The sequence below is a fragment of the Prionailurus bengalensis genome, chromosome F2, assembly GCF_016509475.1.
Source record: "Prionailurus bengalensis isolate Pbe53 chromosome F2, Fcat_Pben_1.1_paternal_pri, whole genome shotgun sequence".
Taxonomy (NCBI): domain Eukaryota; kingdom Metazoa; phylum Chordata; class Mammalia; order Carnivora; family Felidae; genus Prionailurus; species Prionailurus bengalensis.
Genome location: NC_057353.1, coordinates 82,754,724 through 82,768,348, shown reverse-complemented (window position 1 = coordinate 82,768,348; position 13,625 = coordinate 82,754,724). Strand labels below are relative to the sequence as shown.

Genomic DNA, 13,625 nt, shown 5'->3' with positions numbered 1-13,625 from the left:
CCTCTTGGGTGAGAGCGGGGACGCAGGAGACACGCACATCACCCGTTTTCTGTTAAGGAGGCAGGAAAGTGGAGCAGCGGCGGGAGGAGGGGCAGGAGGGGGAAGCGAGGGGCTAACAGACACACTGAGCCTGGACGGCCCTCCGCCGCCGGCGAAGGGTAAGCGCTGCGAAAGACAAGACGCGTGAGGCAACCGGGAAAGAGGTGCGCGCCGCCGGCCCCGCCCACACGGTCCCGGCCCCGCCCCGTCCGCCCGCTCCTCTTCGGGCCCTTAACGGTCCCTCCCCACACCGGAAGCTCATTCCTCTGTCTTCCCTCGTCGAGGGCGAAGGGGCCTTTTGTCGCGAGACTTCCCTCCTTCTCCGGGCGCATCTGCTGGCACCCAGATCGCGCGAGACCGCGGAGGGAGCAGGAGCGTGTGGCGCGCGCGGCGGCCGCGACGGACGCAAGATGGCGACGGCGACCATAGCTCTCGTAAGTGAGCCGCCTGTGAGCGCAGGCCGCCGCTCGGTCGGCGGGAGTGGGTCGTCGGCCGGGCCAGGGCGCCGAAGGCCTCTTGGGGACGCAGCGGTAGCTCCCGGGCCCCCGCGGCTCTCGGTTGTGCGAGGCGGGGGCGGGCGCGAGGCGGGGCCGGGCCCGCGGCCGCAGCTTCCGGCTCGCGGGCTACAGCTTCCGGCGGTCGGAGTCTGGGGGCCGTGAGGCTCGCCCAGCGCCGCCCGGTCGGGGGGCGGCCGGCCGGGCCTGTGCGAGCGGCCTCGGGTCGCGCCGCCGAGTCGCAGCCTCAGGGCGGAGCCGGGCGGCCGTCGTACCCTTCTGCCGACGGGTGCGCCTGTGGCCGGGGCTTGACTGCGGGGCTCCTGGCCGTGATGGCGTCTCCTCCTGTCCGTGGGAACGGGCCGCCAGGCGTGCAGGGCCTGTAGGAAGGCATCTTGGCCCGGTGGGAAGGGTGGTGGCCTTGGCTCCTTGCATCCACAGCTGCGACTCTGCTGCTCTCCGCTGATGCTGCGCGGGAAGTGGTTACCAGCTAACAGGGACTCCATCCCGGCTTCCTTATCCAGGAAGGAGAGAATGTGCTCTCGCATCACGTTTCTTGAGCAGTTTCTTTGCCCCAGGCTGTGTCCGAGCACCTGGGGGCACAGTGGGCAACTAGACGTAGTCCCGGCCCCGTTCTGGGGTCTGGTGGACCCTGAGGACCAGTTGCCGCCCACGGGGCCCATGTATACTGTGAGTTCGAGGGACCTGTGCTCAGGGTGGTGTAGACATCCAGCGGAAGGAGCCTCTCCCTCCCCTGCTCAGTGCTCACCTACCTTTCAGTCACCTGGAGCGATCAGCATTGATGGAGAACGCTTATATACACCACACTAAATGGTGAAGTCTGCCTTGACCCTTTTTTCTTCCTATTCGGTTTAAATGACTGTTCTCCTGGGCCTTGCACAACATCATTCCGTTGCTTTATTTACCTTACACCCTGCCCCTAATCCATACCCATGGTGACATGGTGAGGTCTGTCAGAGAAGGCACCTGTTGCAGGTGGCTGGAGGCTGGACTGATGGGGAAGACACCTGAGGTCAGGGAGTGTACTTAGGTTAGAACTAGATCTTGGCCAGGCCCTCTGCTGGGGGCCGACACCCATGAGGGAGGCTGGACCTATGTCACTGGGCGTCACTGGCACAGGAACAGGCTGGGGGGTGGGGGGAGGCCCCAGCTTGTGAGGGGAGCCCAGCGTGTGATTCTCCGGCCTTGCTAACTTGACTGTCCTCTTCCTACCGTGTCCCGCTCCCTGTTGAAACCACAGGAGCAAACGACCTGCCTGAGAGGAAGTTAGAAAAGAGACGGGGATAGAGGACTTGGCGACTGTCCCGGACAGTGGTTAGAATTGGACAACAAAGGAGAGGGAGGCTTGGAGACGAGGACCCAGACTCCTGGGAAAGTGTGGAATGTGGAGGAGGAGAAGCCAGTGAAGAGTGGGTGCCTGGTTTCCCTCAAGCCTCCTGCAGCGGCAGCATGGACACCGAGCGCTGGCCTCGGTGGGTGCCGGAGGCTGGAGCTGGCAGCGCCCTGCACTCACGGACACTGAGGGATGAGTTGGGCTCAGTTGTGCTGTGGCGTGGTGCCAGACAGAGGTGGCCTCACAGTAGAGGTGGCCACGGGCAGTGAGTCTGAGTCCCGCAAACCGAGGTTTTCCGTAGGGGTGTTTGCTGCTCATTCGAATTCTCTCAAGAGGTTGACGCGTACATACGTTGGTGGGTGTCCGAAAACCGTACAGTCTCAGGCTTACGTCAGATTCCGGGAGTGAGGTCCAGGCTGTGGTCTGACGTGTTCCTCTTCTAACCTTTCCAGTGGATGGCTCTCTAGACAGCCTGTGTTCTGACTGTCTTGGTCGGGCATAGTGAGAGCCTGTTCTGTCCCGTGGTCCGTGCGTGCTGAGCAGCACAGGTGCTGTCCTGAGATGTGGCTTCAGCTCTTGTGGGACGTGGGGATAGAGTGGCACCGAATTGGGCTGACAGCGATCACTAGGGAAGGACGCAGGAAGATGCGGAAGTGCCGCTTGTCCCTTCTGTGCCTTCCACCTGTTGGCTGCAGAAACGGGCCACAGCCCCTTCTCGTTAGGGGCGTGGTCTTCTGGTGGCATCGTGTGTCTGTGACTTATCGCTCCGTTCTTCCCTACCTGTGACCACTGGGCTCACTCCTACTTGGAGCCATTCCTCTTGGTTTCCATCCATGTGGCAGGGGCGCCAGACCCTCTCCCTTCCCTGTGGGCACCGGTGCTTTCTTCTCCTTCTGAAGATGGTCCGCGCCTACCTCGTCGGCCTTCCCTGGCTGCCGCAGCGGAGCACCCTCGGTGCCTTTCTTCGCATCCTGCTCTCGCTTGGTGGTTTTTTCTTGTGCTCATGAACCACAGCAGTCTTCTTATGTAGGTGCCACTTGCCTTGTTTTTGCTGCAAAGTGCCCAGCACAGAGCCCAGCCGTCTGGTAGGCCACGTGGCACCGTGTAAAGAGGACTGAACAGACGGAGGGTGTCCTGCAGTGGCTCTGCTCTGGGGATTTGACGCTGGGTGTTGTACCAGTGCTGATAATGGCTGAGACCTAGAGCTGCTTGCTCTGTGCCGGGAGAGCCTTGAGTACTTTACACGGGGTGACTCACTGAACCTGCTTGCCAGCCCCGGGACACAGGCCTGAAGAGGCCGAGTCTTGGACACGTTAAGTAACTTCTCTGGCATTTCTGATGGAAGTACTCGTTTTGAGCCTAGGCCGGTGAGCAGTGGCAGTGCTGGAGTTTGGGGCCCAGAATCACAGGGCTGCACTGCCTCTCAGAGGGGACTTCTCACCCTTTGAGGCACTGCTGCCTGATGACAGGGAGCTTTGTGACTGCAAAGCCTCCTGTTTTCATTGCCAGAGAGTGACAGCACGTGGCCATCTGTGATCATAAACGGCAGTTTTCTCCAAACTTTCTTAGCAGAACCGTGGGCTCTGTGGGACTAGCGCCTTGGTGTCCGAGGAGGTGGTGGCATGTTCCTTGTGGTCTCCCCTGCCGGCCTGACTGTTCCTGAGAAGTCTCTTCTGAGTCGTGTACTACCTTCAGCAATGGCCTGTTTCCTATGTTGGCTATTATATTAGTTTGGGACACCAAGAAGTCGTTGATAAATGTGCCCTCGGGTTGGCTCAGTTCACAGGCCTAGGTGCTGGATTGCTTTCGCAGACCTGAAGTCAACTCTTGCTGTGAGTCTCGAGAGGGCAGCCTCAGCTCCAGATGTGCTCCTGGGGGTGCCAGGGTGCTTGAGGCAAGCCAGACATGGACCCTGACCCCAGCTGCCATACGCCCAGTCGGTGGGGCCATGCCACAAGGGTCCCCCATCCTTTGGCTCTCTGTGGGGCATCGTTTCTAAGTAGCAGTGGTGCTGAGCTCAGCAACTGAGTGGTGCAGCTCTGGGCAAGGCGCAGGGCTGGGTTAGCCACAGCTCCTGTGCCCACTGGCCGTGTATCCAGCACAGACAGGCTTGCGTTGCCGTCTTCTTTGGGGCTAGAGGGCCTGAGACGAGCTCTGACCAAGTCAGCCCAGCCTCTGGCTTTGTGCACAGGGCTCCCAGGGTAGGCGTGGTTGTCCCCTGTGTTCCTAGATGTCTGTGGGTCTTGTGAGCTGGGAGTGGGGAAAGTGTGTTCTGCTCTCAGTTCCTGCTGTGCGGCCTGAGAAGGTGGAGTAGGTCTCCGGGCCCTTCCACCAAGTCCCCCAGCCCCCATCGTTGCTGCCTCCTGCCCGTGGCCTGTCTTTGCTCCTGCTGAGCTGAGTTGAGAGCTGTTCTCTCCTTTGGGCTGTCTCTGCATGGCAGTGGCTCCATGCCCCTCTGGGTGTGGAGTACGGCCAAGCTCTCAGCTGCCCTCCCTGCAGTTAGACAGCCCCGGACAGTTTGACTGCTGGGGGAGGGAGGCTTGTGTGTGCAGACCACGTACCAGAGCCTGTTATTCGGAGAACAGCCCTCCTCAGAGGTGTCTTCGGGAAGGGTTTGGGGTGTGGGCTTGGCCAGAGCCTGTGGAAGGCACTGGGACTGATGCTGAGCCATGGGGCCGGCCCAGACGTGTGTGCAGGCAGCTAGAGAGGTTCCGCTGTCTGCCTCAGGGGGGGATGTGGGGGATGGCCAGCTGTGCCCCCTGTCATCCCTTGTGGCCTGGCCCAGCCTGCCGGCAGGAAAGGAACCGATCTTTAAGACCTCAGCTGTGTGGCCAGAGGGCAGTTTTAGACCTAGGGAAGGATGCCTTTCCTCGACATGGGGCAGGAGCTCTTATCCTCTGTCCTGTCCTTTCCTGGTGACTCATTGCCAACTCCGGGCTGCCCTAGACTCTGACAGGCCAGCCCCTTTTGCCAGGACCCTGATCAGCTGCAGGTGTCCTGGAGGAATGGGCCGTGTGGGGTGGAGTGGGACACTGTCGGATGCTCAGGGGCCAAGCCAGAGCCGGTCTTGTCCTGTGCCTCTGCTGCCTCTCTTTCTCGTCCATGGACACTTGGCCTTTAGCTAGGGAAGGGGAGAGAGGGCCGGGGTGGGTGGGTCTTATAACTGTCCGTTACAACATCTCTTTCCTGCCTGCAGCAGGTCAATGGCCAGCAAGGAGGGGGGTCCGAGCCGGCGGCGGCGGCGGCAGCGGCGGCGGCGGCAGTGGTGGCAGCGGGAGACAAATGGAAACCTCCACAGGTACTGACCTTAACCGTCCTTGCCCTCAGGCCTGCCCGCCTGCCCGCCTGCCTGCCTGCCCGCCCGCCCGCCTGCCCGCCTGCCTGCGTGTCCCTGGGCCTAGAGAGGTGGGGGTGGGGTGGGAGGAGCTCTAGGGACTCTTCTCTACCTTCTGGGTGCAGGCGCCTGTCTTGTCCCCTCACCACCCGGCCTCAGGCCTGGCTCTCCCCTTAGCATCTGCCCTGCTTTTGTGGTGGGTCACAGCCTCGTGTCTTCAGACGTCGGGCAGATAGCGATGATGGTTAGCTGGGGGCTGACCCAGAGCGACTGCAAGCCCTTCCCCACGGGTGTCCTAGAAGAGGGCAGATGTGCCGTTTCAGAGTGTGATGGGTGTTAAGAGCCAGAAACAGAGATTTTCACTTCAGACCTCGAATTTAGATAAAACAGCGAAGCAGAACATGTGTAAGTCAGAGCACGGGGTCTGCATGGGACTCGGGCCAGACTGCAGAGTGGGTCTGGGCAGATCTCGTCCTGCTCCGGTTTCTTTGTCCTTGGGAGCTTGTCCTATAGGAGGTGGAGCCAGTCCGTGTCCCTGGGCAGTAGGGTTCTTTGTGCTTCTCCATGGCAGCGCCTGCCCCCAGCGGGTTCCAGTGGGGGCTCAACAAGGTGGCCTGGGGGCCTGCTGGAGTGGGACCCTCCTGCGGGCCCCCACACCCTCAGGGGACGTTTGGATCCTGGGAAGTTATGGGGGCTGAAGCAGATGGGCAGAGGGGCCAGGGTGTCCATCTAGCCAGCCCTCCCCTACCCTGATTGATGAGAGAAGGGCCTTTTGTTTACCAAGACAAAGAGGAGATTGAAAAGTTTCTAAGGGGCTGAAAGGGGGTTGGCATTGGTTACCATGGTGACAGCCTGCTCTAGAGTCACAGCCCCTGGCACTCTTGCCTTTGTCTCACTAAGGAGAACCTGGCTTGGGGCCAGCCGGGAGGGTGGAGAGGACAAGCCTCTGGGCCAGACTGGGTTGCCAGAGTAGGGACCTCCAGGCCCCTTCTGCCCTTTGATCCTGTGCTGGAAACCTAATTCTTGGGCTGGTCAGGATGGGGATTCCTGGGGTTTGGGTCAGCTGGCCCCTTCCTGCCTCCTCTGATGTCCTTGCTCATCATGCCTATGCTGGGGGTCTGTCTGTCTCCTCTGCTGTCCCTCCCAAGGCTGTGCTGGGAGCTGCAGAGCATCCCCTCTGGAGGGGGCTGGTGGTGGTCCATCCTTGCGGTTGCTGGGGTAGCCCCAGGCCCTCTGAGCTCCTGGGCAGGCAGGTGTGGTCTTGACTCCTGAGACACATACTCTCTGGTCTGATGGCTGTGGTTTTTTTTCTTGCTCACAGAACTGTATTCTTTCGCCTGCACACAGCTTAGAAATGTATTTTGGCAGAAAGAACGTAACCTTAATTCTAGCTGCATCCGCTCTGGTCTGCAGCAGGCTGTGCCTGCTCCCCCCGCCCCACACCTCCCCAAAATGTCTCCTGGTCCCCATGCTCACCTGGCTAGGGTGCTGGCAGGTCCGCTTTTCTTCTGTGGCTGGTCTGCTCCTGGCTTCTCTTCCCAGGGGACTGGAGTCCTCCTTGGGGCTGTGGTGGCCTGGGAGAACAAGTCCAGGTTTTCAAGTGTGCAGGGATAGGGGATGGGGCGCTGCCTGAAGGTATGCTGGGAGGGAGGCCCTTTCCCACACTTGCTCCTTGAGTAGTCCCTGGTACTCCGCCCAATCAGGAAAGCTGAGTCTGTGACCATGGCTGGATCTGTGGGGCGGTGTGGAGGGCAGAGGTGGGTGACAGGCAGTCCGGGAATGAGGAGTCCCAGCACATCCAGAGAACCATGGCCCCTCTTCCTTATAAGGGGTGGCTAAGGCCAGCTTTCTTGCACCGTGTGGGCCTGAGGTTCTGGGGTCAGGCTTGCTCCAAGGGATGGGCCCCCCTTACTACTCGCTGCCTGTCTCGGTATCTCGTGAGGAGGCCATTGTGGCCTGGGCCCCAGAACTGTTCAGGGTTGTCCATGGGCCCCGACGTACCTGCCTTCCTCAGCGTGTGTCCTGCTCAGGAGTCTTGGGAGAGGTCTGACTAGGGACAGGCACAGGGATGGCGGAGGGGCAGACGCATATCTAGGCCAGGCCAGGGACAGCCTGTGACTAGGAGCTGTCTGTCCCTGGGAACGGACTGGGCCCGAGGCCACGTGCAGGTGTAGGGGGAGGCAGGTGGGGTGGGGTTCCTGGGGCCACGTGGGGTGGCCTTGAGCTTATTCTTAATGATTTCCCGCTCCCCACTACCAGGGGACGGACTCCATCAAGATGGAGAACGGGCAGAACACAACCGCGAAGCTGGGACTGCCTCCTCTGACGCCCGAGCAGCAAGAGGCCCTCCAGAAGGTGAGAGTGTACCTGCTGGGGAACCAGGGCACAGCGGGGGCGGGGAGCAGGTGGCGGAGGAGAGCGCATCTCCCGCAGGCCGGGCCCCCCAGTGCTCCTCACCGCCTTCTCCCGCAGGCCAAGAAGTACGCCATGGAGCAGAGCATCAAGAGCGTGCTGGTGAAGCAGACCATCGCGCACCAGCAACAGCAGCTCACCAACCTGCAGGTGAGCCGCCCGGGCCCCGCCCTCCGGCCTCGGTGCCGGCTCCGCCTGAGGCCGGCCCCGCCCGCCCGGGCCGGGAGCCTCCGCCCGCCCCTCCCCGCCACCCACCTCCTCTTCCTTCTCTTCCTCCTCCTGTGCCTGTGGCCGTCCCCGCGAGGTGTCGCGGTTCTTTTTCTCAAGGACTCGTTCTTGGGACGCCCAGGCTTCTCCGTGAGGCACGAGTGGCCCAGCCTTACCCATCTGCTGAGTGCCCGCGGCCCCTTCCCGCCCTTCTCTGTAGCCCTGCCCCGCACCCTGAGTTGGCTCCTCCTCTTGGACTTGAAAGCGTTGCCTCAGGTCGCCTCTGCGCCCAGTTGAGGGTGCAGCATGTAGGGGCGTTCCTCCCCACCCCCCATGGCCTCGGATCAGAGGTGTCAGGCCCCGACCCCTGCAGTGAGCCCAGACCACCCGGACTGGGGTCTGGGACGGACAGGACAGGCTGGGAGCACTTCCAACAGGGCCCTGTTCTGGCCCTGTGACTGGAAGCCGCAGTGGCTGTGGGGAAGAGGCCAGGGAGAGGCTGACTGGTTGGTGCCTGGGCCTCGAGCCCCTTGCCCCCCTGCCCGGCCCTCAGATATCCACACTGCCAGGAGATGCCCTGGCTCTTCACCTTGTTCCGTCCGCACCCTCCTCCTCTTCCTTCTCCTCCTTCTCCTCCTCCCCCTCCCCCCCTCCTCCCCCTCCCTTCCTTCTGCCCCGCCGGCCAGGCTGCGGGGCGGGGCACCTGGGGCTCTGAGGCCCCCCCTGGGCAGGTGCCGGCGGCTGGCCAGTTGGCCGGCAGTTTGGGAAGGCAGGCGGGCCTCCCTGGCAGGGCGGGGACTCCGGGCCTTGCCGCTGTCTGCGTGAGGTGTGACAAGAGCGGGAGACTGCTCGGCTCCAACAGACTGAACTCTGTCTTTACTGTCTTTCAGATGGCAGCAGTGACAATGGGCTTTGGAGATCCTCTCTCACCTTTGCAATCGGTCAATAGAAATGCTCACTTCTTCCGGGGCTCATGTCCTTAGTCAGGGCTAGAGGGGGGCAGTGCAGCCCGCGTGCTGGGGACCTTGCTCCCCTAGCCGGCCCTGCCCGCCAGCTCGGGACGAGCGCAGCAGAGCGCCAGGCGTGGCGGGGCCAGTGGTGTGGGCGGGCACCCACCCGGGACCGCCCCTGGGGAGGCCTCCATCTGCTCTGAGGTCCCGCCTTAAAACTAACCGGCCAGGTAACTGCGGAGGGCAGCAGGCCAGGAGGGCAGCTGCCCACGCCAGGCCCACCTTCACCCATGTCGCCTGCACGCACGAGGCGCAGCGCCTGGGCCTTCAGCTCTGCCGGTCTCCAGGCTGCCCGGGCTCCTGGGTTGGGGTCAGGCCCCCGAGGAGAGACGAGTCCTAACTCCCGGCCCCATCAGACCCTGGAGGGAGGATGGATGGATGGGGCGGGGGGCTGGGGGGGTCCCAAGCAAGCAGGAGAGGGAAGGGCAAGAATTTGGTCCTCTGGGCCTGGCTGTCAGCAAGGGGTAGAGGCCACGCAGCCAGGGAGCAGGCAGGGGCTGAGCCCAGAGTGGGCCAGGGAGGAGGCAGAGGCGGTGGCTGTGGCCTTGGCTGCCGTGGGCGGAGGAGTCTGGGAAAGAGACACTGCTCCATCCCCTGGGGGTCATCCCTGGGTGTGCTGCTCTCACAGGGGAGATGTGGCCCTGTCTGAGGGCCAGACAGACCCGACGTCCTCACTGAGGAGTGTCTGTCTATGGGGAGACGTCAGGGAGGAGGGCTCTTGGCCCACCTGCTGTTGGGAAGCCCACCCTGGAGAGGAGACGTGCTGTTATCTTGGGGGGTTTTGACCTGAGGGGTAGATGGTGTATGTGTGGGGTGTCTGGTGCGAGAGGGGACGTAATTCCACCTTTGCTGGTCCTTGGTCCCTGCAGGGGCCTGAGGCCGACTTGTCAGGAGCCCAGTTTGAGGAGGGCAGTCCCATTTGGGGGGAGATTCCTAGTTGGGGGAACACGTGGATCTGATTTTTAGGCTCCTCTTTGAGGGAGGGGGAGGTCTGGTCTACATAAGAGGCCGGTTGGTGTCTAAACAGGGAAACTAGCCTCTGGTTATGGGAGCCTTTCAAGGGTGAGGGGAGCCCGTGTTTATGGAGGGACTGGAGCCAGGATCCCATCTTCTTTGCCTGCCCTGGGCCTCTGATGTCTTCCCCGGGGCCCAGCTCCTCCTGGCCGCCCACTGCATATGGCTCTGGGAACCCCCCTGCCTGGCACATCACGTGTGAGGTGGCGGGGGTGGGAACCCCGTCCCTGGGCCCAAGCTTGCCCCGGCGCAGAGGCAGCGTCTGCCCAAGCAGAGTCCTGGGTCCGCTGGGCCTGTTCCCTCCCTGCTCCAAGGAGCCCTGGGGCTTCTCTTTTTGGCAGCTCTGCCACCTTCTGGCCTTCCTGGGGGCGGGGCCTTGGGGCTGCAGGGGTGAGCTCCAGCCAGCCCTTTTTTGTCAGGTGTTCAACACACTGGGGGGCTCGCCAAATGCTAAGCCCCCACCTGAGTTGGCCCTGCATGAGCAGCTGCCCTTTGTCTCTGCAGGGAGCCCCCATCTGGGCTCCTGACCTCCTCCCCTGGGCTCTCTTCTGGGCAGTAGCTGCCCTGTCTTCTGCCCCCTCTCTTGCCTCCACACCAGTGGGTCCCTGAAGCTTGGATGGCTTCCCCTTCCCTCTTCTGCTAGAGCACTTGACCAGGACCCTGGGAGGATCTTCTAGCCCAGCTTGGGGTACCTGGCCCCCAGACTGGAAGGTGGGCAGGGTGGGAGGGCGTGCAGCCCTGCCTCCCAGCCGCTTGTCAGCTTTGCTGCCAGTCTGCCCAGGACCTGGATGGGCCGGGGTGCATCCGTGTCCTGCCTTTGGGCCTGGCCTTCCTTCCTGGGGGGTAGGGTCCTGTTGACCCCTGCTCCCCTGACTGCAGGAGCTGAGCCTGCACCTTGTTGCCGTGTGGGGAGCTCTCCCCACAGCGGAGCTGGGTAGGTGGGCCAGGAGGGGAGTGGGCTGCCCAGCCTCTTGCAACCCCCTCACAAGCCAGTGGCTCTCTCTCCCCTTGTGTCCTGCTCCAGATGGCAGCTCAGCGGCAGCGGGCGCTGGCCATCATGTGTCGGGTCTACGTGGGTTCCATCTACTATGAGCTCGGGGAGGACACCATTCGCCAGGCTTTTGCTCCCTTCGGACCCATCAAGAGCATTGACATGTCCTGGGACTCCGTCACCATGAAGCACAAGGTGAGATTTAGTCTGCCCCTGCCCACCCCGCCCCACCCCCCACCCTGGGCCCTGTTCGCCTAACGACAGACACATTCACGTGTCCAGGGCTTTGCCTTTGTGGAGTACGAGGTCCCAGAAGCTGCGCAGCTCGCCTTGGAGCAGATGAACTCAGTGATGCTAGGAGGCAGGAACATCAAGGTAGGGGCCAAGGAGGTGGGCCTCGGGGCCGGGACGTCGGGTGTGCTCTAGTTTCAGTCCCCTGGGAGACGCAGAGCAGCCCGAAGTGGCCAGGCCTGGGCTGACTGGGGACTCTTTGTCCCTTGCCTCTCTCCCAGGTGGGCAGACCCAGCAATATAGGGCAGGCCCAGCCTATCATAGACCAGCTGGCCGAGGAGGCGCGAGCTTTCAATCGCATCTACGTGGCTTCTGTGCACCAGGATCTTTCCGACGATGACATCAAGAGCGTATTTGAGGCCTTTGGCAAGATCAAATCTTGCACACTGGCCCGGGACCCCACAACTGGCAAGCACAAGGGTTATGGGTTCATTGGTGAGTTTGGGGAGACTGAGGTGAGGGTGGGGCCCACCTGGCACTGGGGCTAACCCTCACTGCTGCCTCTGCCCTGCAGAGTATGAGAAGGCCCAGTCATCCCAGGATGCCGTGTCTTCCATGAACCTGTTTGATCTGGGTGGCCAGTACTTGCGGGTGGGCAAGGCTGTCACACCCCCCATGCCCCTGCTTACACCTGCCACACCCGGAGGCCTCCCACCTGCTGCTGCCGTGGCCGCAGCTGCAGCCACAGCCAAGATCACAGCTCAGGTGAGGGCTGGTGCAGTTGTGTGGTTCATTTGTGCGTGACAGCGCCTCTCTCCCTCATCCTTTGGGGATCGGCTCTTTGGGTGGTCTTGAGTGGAGGCAGCCAGATCGGGGACTGAGTGTGGTGGCTTTCTGAGTTGCAGGAAGCAGTGGCTGGAGCAGCGGTGCTGGGTACCCTGGCCACTCCTGGACTGGTGTCCCCTGCACTGACTCTGGCCCAACCTCTGGGGGCTTTGCCCCAGGCTGTCATGGCTGCCCAGGCGCCAGGAGTCATCACAGGTGAGCCTGGGTGGGTCAGGGCCTCCCTTCTTCTCCTGCCCCTCTGCGCATAGCCCTCTGTGGCCAGGACAGGCCATGGTTCAGGCCTGGGTAGGTGGTGCTTCACTCCTTCCTGGGAAGGGCAGAGACGGGGGAGTGACCAGTGGACCTGGTGGATTTGCTGCAGGTGTGACCCCAGCCCGGCCTCCCATTCCGGTCACCATCCCCTCTGTGGGAGTGGTGAACCCCATCCTGGCCAGCCCCCCAACGCTGGGTCTCCTGGAGCCCAAGAAGGAGAAGGAGGAGGAGGAGCTCTTTCCTGAGTCAGAGCGGCCGGAGATGCTCAGCGAGCAGGAGCACATGAGCATCTCCGGTAGTAGCGCCCGCCACATGGTGATGCAGAAGCTGCTCCGAAAGCAGGAGGTGGGCATCTGGGGCCACTGGGGTGGGTGGGGCAGGGTGACCCAGCCAGCCATAGCTCTCAGCTGTCCCCTCCCCTGCACAGTCCACGGTGATGGTTCTGCGTAACATGGTGGACCCCAAGGACATCGACGATGACCTGGAGGGGGAGGTGACCGAGGAGTGTGGCAAGTTTGGTGCTGTGAACCGTGTCATCATATACCAGGAGAAGCAGGGCGAGGAGGAGGACGCAGAGATCATCGTCAAGATTTTTGTGGAGTTTTCCATAGCCTCCGAGACTCACAAGGCCATCCAGGCCCTCAATGGGCGCTGGTTTGCTGGCCGCAAGGTGGTGGCTGAAGTGTATGACCAGGAGCGTTTTGATAACAGTGACCTTTCTGCGTGACCTTGGCCCTATTCCCTGGACTTGCACTTGCTCCTTGTTTCCTCTGGGTTTTATAGAGTGATTTGTTGGTGTCTCAGGCCTAGCCACCCAGCGTGGGGATAAAGGTGCAGATGCTGTTGGCCCCGAAAGTCCCTGTGTAACAGTGGTCCTGTGCTTATTGTCTCCCGGAAGTCAGCTTGGGGGAAGGGATGGGCAGAGGGGGCCTTGAATTCAGGCCTGCCGGAAAACGGGAGGAAGGCATTTGCAGTGCTCATCAAGGCCTGCTTGGTTACATCCTGCCCTGAGCAGCCCCCGTACAGAGTGGGGCTCTCCTGCTCCGCGGTCCTGGCATCGCCTGTGCAGGTTTAGTGCCGGAAGACTGGCACGGAGCACCTCACGCCCCGGGACGAAGTCGGCCCGGAAGTGGAGCGCCGGCTCCGCTGGTCGCCTTGCCCCGAGGGGAGCCCAGGTCCCGGTGGGAGGGGCGGCTGGCTGAGCAAGTGGTCGCGGGACCCATCCCAGGGAAGGGCCCGGGCGGAACCTCCGGAAGCCTTCGGCCCGCGTCGCGGAGCTCGGTCCTTGTGCGGACTTCAAGTCCCATCGTGCTTCGCGCCCGGGCACCGGAGCTGAGCTTCCCGGCAGGCTGTGCGCGGGACCGCTACGGGTTCTCGGAGGCGCCGACACCGCGGGGCCTTGTGGGGGTTGCAGTTCCCGGCGGCGATGGGCGGCGAGGGC

General features: G+C 62.5%; 1 protein-coding gene across 13 annotated transcripts; it reads left to right on the top strand.

The window, feature by feature from the left end:
* The first annotated feature begins 230 nt into the window (after nucleotides 1-230).
* On the top strand, nucleotides 231-13,039 carry PUF60 (poly(U) binding splicing factor 60). Of its 13 annotated transcripts, none has more exons than XM_043601997.1 (12): nucleotides 304-473; nucleotides 5,084-5,185; nucleotides 7,481-7,576; nucleotides 7,694-7,783; nucleotides 8,731-8,781; nucleotides 10,889-11,050; nucleotides 11,138-11,230; nucleotides 11,368-11,581; nucleotides 11,661-11,851; nucleotides 11,992-12,127; nucleotides 12,294-12,529; nucleotides 12,612-13,039. In XM_043601997.1, the coding sequence occupies exons 1-12, from the start codon at nucleotides 450-452 to the stop codon at nucleotides 12,909-12,911; spliced, it is 1,695 nt and encodes a 564-aa protein (XP_043457932.1). In that variant the 5' UTR covers nucleotides 304-449; the 3' UTR covers nucleotides 12,912-13,039. The 13 variants fall into 13 exon arrangements, with proteins under 13 accessions (XP_043457939.1, XP_043457938.1, XP_043457936.1 ...); XM_043601998.1 differs by having other exon boundaries at nucleotides 359-473; nucleotides 5,087-5,185; XM_043602008.1 differs by lacking the exon at nucleotides 304-473 and adding an exon at nucleotides 663-822.
* Nucleotides 13,040-13,625: the final 586 nt, after the last annotated feature.

Coding starts and splice junctions, on each gene's coding strand:
- PUF60 (XM_043602006.1), top strand. CDS start 450: ATGGCGACGGCGACCATAGCTCTC. Junction 474..5,083: donor CGACGGCGACCATAGCTCTC/GTAAGTGAGCCG, acceptor TCCTGCCTGCAG/CAGGTCAATGGCCAGCAAGG. Junction 11,852..11,991: donor CAGCCAAGATCACAGCTCAG/GTGAGGGCTGGT, acceptor TCTGAGTTGCAG/GAAGCAGTGGCTGGAGCAGC.